Source organism: Antedon mediterranea, chromosome 6, assembly GCF_964355755.1.
Source record: "Antedon mediterranea chromosome 6, ecAntMedi1.1, whole genome shotgun sequence".
In the NCBI taxonomy this organism is placed as follows: Eukaryota; Metazoa; Echinodermata; class Crinoidea; order Comatulida; family Antedonidae; genus Antedon; species Antedon mediterranea.
In genome coordinates, this window is record NC_092675.1 from 1,956,312 (window position 1) to 1,964,652 (window position 8,341).

Consider the following 8,341-nt stretch of genomic DNA (forward strand, 5'->3'; position numbering starts at 1 on the left):
TAAAAAACATGTTTCGCATCCTGTACTGAACCCCTTAAACTGCTTTGAGCTTCAAATCTATTTAAGAATAACTATAATCTTAAATTAAAACATAATAACAATGACTTACCTAGGAACGAACACGAAAACAAAGAGGAACCCTTTTAGAGTCATGTTGTCTGCAACTCACGCAGACGATAAAATATCAACACAATACTTCGTATCTTCTATTACAAATTACTACACAAGAGAAAGAAAAACACTCTCGTTAATATACACCATATACGATCATCAATTTATAGAAAATAGCAATATCACAGAGGCAGTTTTCAAAATACTTGTATCCATCTCGTGAAATAGCTGGTAGCAGAATTGGTTGAGTAAGTGGATGTAATGAGGCGTGCCATAACCCAGTTTCTTTTTCATGTTTAATAGTTGAAAACAAAACGCGTCAATAATCAAGTAATGTGAAACGTATATTAATTGCTTTCGTGATGATATTAATACTCTGTTTGATATTATTATGACGTGTCAACTGCAATGCGCAAATGGTAGCTGAACTCATGTCAAGCGTACAGTGTGGCACAAACTAAACGCGCGCTTTACGTAAACGCAAGGACGCAATTAAATCTACGCCACAGACATTTTATTATAAAATAATGTCACCTTTTTAAACTATGCAATATGTAAAGTATTATGATGTAACTAAGAGCTCCTGGGCATAAGATTAAATGACATGGTTGCATTAGTATTATGTGTTATAGTTGGCTTAACAACTGTAAATATCGTTATATTGATACAAACACGATGCAACGTTTCATTATACATTCTCTAGCCATTACCGCTACCTACTGTAGAATAATGGTGTAAACAAATCTTTACCAAACGTACGGTATTTGACCCTAATAAGTGGCCACAGATGGTTCTCGAATAAATGCATCTTTGGAGTAAATAACTAGAACATTTTTAAAAGTACCTATGAATGCATACAGATACGATGAAATAGGTAGTCAAATTTTCTTGCGCGATTTACTGAAAATTTTCATTACGTAAATTATAATATATAGATAAGAGATTATCTTAACATTTGTAAACTTTGTATTTATGTACTTTTCACCACGATAGAGAGTATTTATTTATTTATTAGTCATTACTTTTTTATCAGTGACACACACTGTCGTTAGTGGTGCAACCAAAATAAAACAATAAAACAATTGACCAAAATAATGAAAGGAAACAAAACAAAAACAACATAAAAATATATACATATTTAAGGCTATACTACAAACTATAACGGTAACACACTAAATGTATTTGAATGATATGCAGCCTATCTTGGATAACAAGCTAGATACCGAATTAAATAGATTGAAACATTTATTCAACTTTCTCTCTTGAAAATATAGAACTACCAAGCTATCGACTATTACCTAATACCGATAAAATTAAAATAGTAATGATTTGTATTATATGCTGTTCATTGTTTTGTTGGTAAAATACAAATATTGTATAGTACATTGTGTAACAATTGTTTGCAATTTAATAAATATTATTTCGATGTTATTAAACATTTATAATCTTAATTGACTATTTCAAAGAGTTTATAGCCGGCCATTTGTTATTTCTCTAGGCTTCAATTGTTGTATTTGTTGAAATAACGATCGGTAAAATGAAAGTATTGATTGAAACCGAATGCCGTCTTTTGTTAACTGTAAGTAAATCAAAATTGGTATGAAAACTGTGATATTATGACATTTCCACTCGAAATTGCTGACCCCAAATTTTTAGAATATATTGAATTGAGCAGTGCATTATTTATCAAATTATTGTCATATTATGAATTATGAAACGTACGCGCGCGTTCGAGTCATCGAGAGACCTTCTGTAAACAGTAGTTACCGCATTTTCTAATAGTATATATGTAAAAGCATTGTATAATTATTACGGTTAGATCGCAAAAGAATCCTCGACACGAACCAGCATTACCATAGCACCGAATAGCTCTTATTCATTACCGACAAATTATTATTTTTATATAGCTAAATAATTTTAAATATCATAATAAAACATATAGCATAACATGGAAACAGCTTTTAACTTCGATATTGAATTACTTAATTTATTTTTTATTTTGCCTAAAAACAATAAAAATACAAAAGGCTACAACATGGACAAGAAACAAAACAAAAAAACCAAACACAGTCAGAAAAAGACAGGATTCCTAAAAAGTAAACATAATCATTATCATTGATTTGCGATAAAACATTTAGAATAGGCCTATATAAATTTGTAAAAACATTAAACATTTGTAAAAATACAATATTAGAACATATTATATTAAAAATAATAATAAAATTGGATTGCAATTATAAAAAAATATTTTATTCCTTTATTCAGGGAGTCCCATACTTTATTCATTCTTTTATTTAAATATGGTAGTGATATGCCTAAATATGGTAGTGATATGCCTAAATATAGTCATAGTCATAGTCATATATACTTTATTGTCCATTTAAAAAACAGAAATGTGATTTGAAAACTGGCAAAATACAAAAATATAAAATACAATTTACAAAAACACACACAAAAAGTTAAGAGGCTAAAAATTGTTAAAATTAGATAATATTATGGTAGTGATATGCCTAAATATGGTAGTGATATGCCCAAATATGGTAGTGATATGCCTAAATATGGTAGTGATATGCCCAAATATGGTAGTGATATATCCAAATATGGTAGTGATATGCCTAAATATGGTAGTGATATGCCCAAATATGGTAGTGATATACCCAAATATGGTAGTGATATGCCTAAATATGGTAGTGATATGCCTAAATATGGTAGTGATATGCCTAAATATGGTAGTGATATGCCTAAATATGGTAGTGATATGCCTAAATATGGTAGTTATATGACAAAATATGGTAGTGATATGACACCATCATGTCCATTGGCACATCGCATTTAGTTTGATAGTGTAGACAGAACTTACGAATATAAAATATGTTTACAGAATACTACAAAATAGATTAGATGTATTCTAAATTGGCAAAACAAAATAAACTCATTAGAACAATCTATCGAAAATTTAGCATGTTTATTTTTAGAATTAAGAATGATTTAAAAGAATAAATTATCAAATAATTTAGGAAGAAAAAGCTGAGTTATGACAGTTTTATGACAGGAATGTTAATAGCAAGTAATGTTGTCTTAACCGCAACGTTTTGGTATTTGATAGGCCTAATTGTTCTAATAAATTAACTCATATTAACGTTCATTTGCATAGCTTAGCTCGTATTAATTTTTAATGTTTCATATCAACGTAAAAGAATGAGTATGACTCGATAAAATGAAATGAAATCGATCATACAAATTATTGAAATTAAAATCCGCTGAACTTGAGGAGCTTAGCATAATTTAATTTTCCACATAATATAACCTTAAAATATTTCCAGCCATTGAAGAATTAAAACTTTGAAATGTCTGCAACTAATTTTTTATGATTTTTCTTAGAAATGTTATGACGTAGATGTATACTTACATTTTCAGTTACCTTGCCAAAAAGTGGATGTATTGCTAACTATATATACACTTTCATCGTTCTCGCTCGTTCGAACACTTAATCGTATCACGACACAAACTGTTTTGCTGTTGACGTGATATATCATTTTCCGCAGGAACTTCATTCGTAGGCTTGCCCCTCCCACTATCGAACCCTATACATGATGACCACATGATGACCACATGATGACCACATTAGCTTAAATTTCGTCAACTTTGTATCATTCTAACTGTGTACTAAGACCTACCAGGCTGCGACTACTTCATTCAGTCGATTCTTCTGAGTATTGTGTTGATAACTGTTAATTCGATTTAAATGACAGTAATTCCAGGAAAGATGCACTCTTCCCTGGTAATTCGTAGTTTGTACGAAAACCTTCTGGAAAATGTACACTGGAGAACTCCAATGAAGGACATACACTTTTTCATAGCTTCTATTTTTTCAAGTTCAGCCTCAGATTTAAAGTATTTCTAGGCCCTATACTTATTCTGTACATACATGTACTTACATGTATTTATTCTATGCTCATTTTAGTTATATATTATTATCTTGTAAAAAAAATTATAGTTTCAAAAGGACACTGTAGACTAATTTAGACTGTGGAAAAGGTAATCGAATATCTTTGAAATCTATGACAATTAATGAATAAAAAAACAAAACAGCGCACAGGTGTTGATGTGGTTTTAAATACAGGAGGAAGATCTATCCATTCGTTAGATTAGTGACACAGCACAGACTTGCACTCCTTGCACTTAGTATCAACTTGATCAAATAATTAGGTTGTTTGCTCTTGTTATAAATAGGTTTCTAGATCACTAATGCGTTTTAAAAAATGTTCACCAATAATTGAGTATTTACCTTATTAATTGTGTTTTGGTAGATGTATTTAACCGATAAATCCTTTCTGGAATCTAATCAAAGGCCATTTCTAGGCTCTATGTTACTGATGTTGATGTATCGTATAAATATCTTTAAAACATTCTTATTCAAGTAGTGTGGAATTATGTTAGTATAGTTGCGGGTCGGGCTAGATTCACATGATCAAAACGATTGCATAACTTGGATTTAATGCTCATTGTTTTAATTTTGGTCAACACTGAATTTTTAAATAATCAACCATTTGACCTTTTTAATTACATAATCTATTTGCATTATTTGCCAACACTAATTATGTTGTCACTGGACAAATACAGTTTGTTAGAATTCTTAGTTTGAAACCCATATTAGTACACAGAGTTTAGTAGTCTATTGGCAAAACAAGACTGATTCAATAACTGACTGATTGAATCATTAAACGAGGGATTGAATGACAGACTGTTTCAATGATCGATTGAATGACAGATTTAATCAATGATTTATTCAACTGACTGATTCAATCACTAGCCGATTCAATCACCGACATATTCAATCACTGACTGATTCAATTGCTAACTGATTCAATCACTAACTGATTCAAACTGATTCAATCATTGACTGATTTAATCACTAACTGATTCAATCACTAACTGATTCAATCACTGACTGATTCAATCACTAACTGGTTCAATCACTAACTGATTCAATCACTCCATGACTGACGAGCTCAATGACTAACCGGCTGAATGAGTCAGTGACTGACTGACAATGAAACAACTGACTGATTTAACTGCCTAAAACATAAACGAATATTATATTTGTGAACTACCAATATTAAAGCTGTAAAGAAGAGCACACACCTAGCAGTATCAATGTGTTTGCCAGGTTTAATTATGAAAACGGATCGATTTTTAAAGTTGTATGGCGTACATTGTCATCATTGTAATACATAACGTATTTGAAAATAATGCAATGTGCTATTCACTCGAATGTAATAGCGTTTTATGAAGTTCCTGTTCTAATCAAAGCAACATTATAACAGCATACTTTAGGTATTCTATACTTAATACATCTTGAATCCACAGAATAAACGACATTAACAAATACTAGTCGTTACGCCAATTCCCTACAGATGGTTCTATACATTAAATTTCACTATTAGTAAATGATATTGTAAACAATGTGTTTGAATTTCATGAGGCACACATCAATATACCGTATTTATTCGAATAAAAACCCATGGAAAAATTCCCTCAAAGAACATCTTTTGAAATAAATATCTCCCCTTCCCTTTCAATAAACGCCCAGAGCGTTTATTTTTTCCCTAGAATAAACGCACCACCACATTTTTTTTTATAGATCAACAGCAATCAAGGTTATTTCAAATAATAATTCGGATTTATTTGTATTTTGTAGTGTTATGTTTCAATCTATACCTCAATCTTAGCCATTTTAACAAGCATTTTATTTATTATTAAGTAATAATTCTGAATCATTTATTTTAAAATATCGCAATGCTTTTAACAACATTTACCAGAGTTCTGACCGCAAGTAAACAGGTTCCTAAATAATTAAACAGATTGTCTATTCCGTGAGATTTGAGCATGCGCATACATTTTACTTAAACCAAGGGAGTTTAGTAAGCTCTTACTATAATTTATTAATTAAAGTAATATTTCTAATCTCGCGAAGGACAATACTTTGGTACATAAAATGTAATTGAAAACATTACCCTGAAGAGTTTAACAACATCTTACATTGAAATTCTATAACTTAACAAATTGCAGAAACTTTTAAGTAAGGTTTACAAAATCGAAAATTCTAAGATATTTTTTACCAATCTTCTCTATTTATATTTTTTATATACCTTTTGTTTTGTTTTTAAGCTTAAAACACTGAGTGACAGAGTTGTTAAGAGATGTAGCTAAATATGGTAAGTGATGGTATGACTTCTAGTTGTGTGTGGGGGGGGGGGGGGGGGGGGGCAGTCGATGTCTTTACATACATGAACTGATTCTGTACCTGTCTATTATTATTATTATTATTATTTTTTTTAAATATATTATTATTACGAATTTACAGTGTTTTGGCAAGTTTAGGAAAGAGAAAAATAGAGAGAGAGATGTAAAAATTTTATTACAAATTTGAAGTAATATTTACAAAAACAACAAATAATAATTTGTTGGTTTTGTTTTGTTTTATTCTATTTTTTGTTGTTATAATCTCGGTTTTATTGTATCGTCCTTTGACAGGCTGGTCAAACACATCACAAGATGACAGTTTTACTTTTTTACTTTTGCTTTCCGCTACTCCCCTGAGGCCTATATGTTTGTTTTTGTTATGTAGAAAGATTGAAAAAATAAATGAACAAATAAATACCAATCTCTGTTGATAGGCACTCTATTTAACATTTTCTATAGTTGTTTCTCTTGTGGTTTTTTGTCAACATGGATTCTTCATTTGCGCCGTGTACAAGATAAATATAAAGGGATTTACATTCTGAGGGGTCCCTCAAAATATTTATTGTCAACAAAAGAAGTCACAGCACAATGCATTATACAATGATTTAAATATTTAAAGGTTCATTGTATATTGTTTAATTAATGAAATCCGTAAAATAACAATTTTATTCTTTCTGTTCATGCGCACTCAAGTGAAGTACATTCAGTATATCAGATTCATAAACGACCTCTTGTATTATCACATGCTTTATAATAATAATAATGATACACTTTTATAAAGCGCTATTTACTGATGTCTCGCTAAAAGACCAACAAGAATTATTGAAAAAGGTGAGATTTTAGAAGTGACTTCAATTGCTTAAGAGATTTATATTGACGGGTATGGAGTGGAAGCTGGTTCCAAACTAGTGGCGCTTGTGCAAAAAACCTCTTGGGGTAAGATGTGTTTTTTGCAGTAGATAAACAGAGAGTTAATTTCAGAGCGTTACAAAACAACTTAGAGGTTGTTAATACAGTAGGCCTACACAATTTTAAATTAAACGAATATTACGAATGCATTATTAATTGAGCTGAATATTAATTAACCTGACATTTATTGTTTTTTCGATGTTACATTTAATACCAATATTACAAACATATTGAACCATTCAATGGTATACGAAATTGTTGTACTTACCGACAATTTGAAACCAACACTTTCTACATCAGATGACAACGCAAGACGAGAGTATCAGAGATGCACATTGGTCAAAGTCAACGAAGTAACTACGAACGCCGCCGCTGGTTGCTGCTGTCACGTCAGCGAACATTCTATGCCACGATAGTAATGAGATCTGGTTTCAACATGCATTGTGATCGATACAATCTAATGAAGACATCTAGTAGAAGAGCCTTGTTTCTAACGAGTTTTAGTTCAACCAGTGTCACGCAAATATTCTAATAAAGACCTGGATTATTCATTCATGATTTGCTTCAATTAGAGAGGAATTAAGATGTTTTATTTCCAGTATTAAAATGCCATGGCCAGTTTACAAAATGCAGTTTAAAAATGTAAACAAACGATTGACTTAGTTTTTGAGGATAAGTCTAATACGTTATTAGTATGGAAATTAAAAGTGAAAAAAATATTCAAATATTTTACTCTCTCGATATATCGTGAGTAAATACCGCCCTGCTTATTTATATAATATACAACATATATAAATGAATTATTTGTTTTTTATATTGCTTATTTATTTATTTAGTTATTGCTTTTGTTTGTATTATCAATATTTATTTTTTTCCTAGGGTGCTTATTAGCTTAAAATCTTAAAATATGAATCCTCCATGTACATGGTTGTAGTAGTATATGGAATTAAATTGAATTGAATTGACGAATTTGGTCCTCTTACACAACACTACCTGCAGATATCGAAATATTAGCGCATTGTTAATTTCGACCCTTTTATTTTTTGACATAACTAGTTAATATGGCTCTTTAAGA

General features: G+C 30.5%; 1 protein-coding gene across 1 annotated transcript in view; it reads right to left on the reverse strand.

Moving 5' to 3' along the window:
• LOC140051906 (glycine receptor subunit alpha-4-like) overlaps window positions 1-7,816 on the reverse strand; it is a 23,505-nt gene extending 15,689 nt beyond the window's left edge. Inside the window, exons 1-2 of the mRNA XM_072097254.1 lie at window positions 7,535-7,816; window positions 110-219 (exon numbers count right to left, since the gene is read on the reverse strand). Coding sequence (XP_071953355.1) covers window positions 110-153 — 44 coding nt within the window. The 5' untranslated portion in view covers window positions 154-219; window positions 7,535-7,816. The remainder of the gene's footprint in view (window positions 1-109; window positions 220-7,534) is intronic.
• Between the last annotated feature and the right edge of the window lie 525 nt (window positions 7,817-8,341).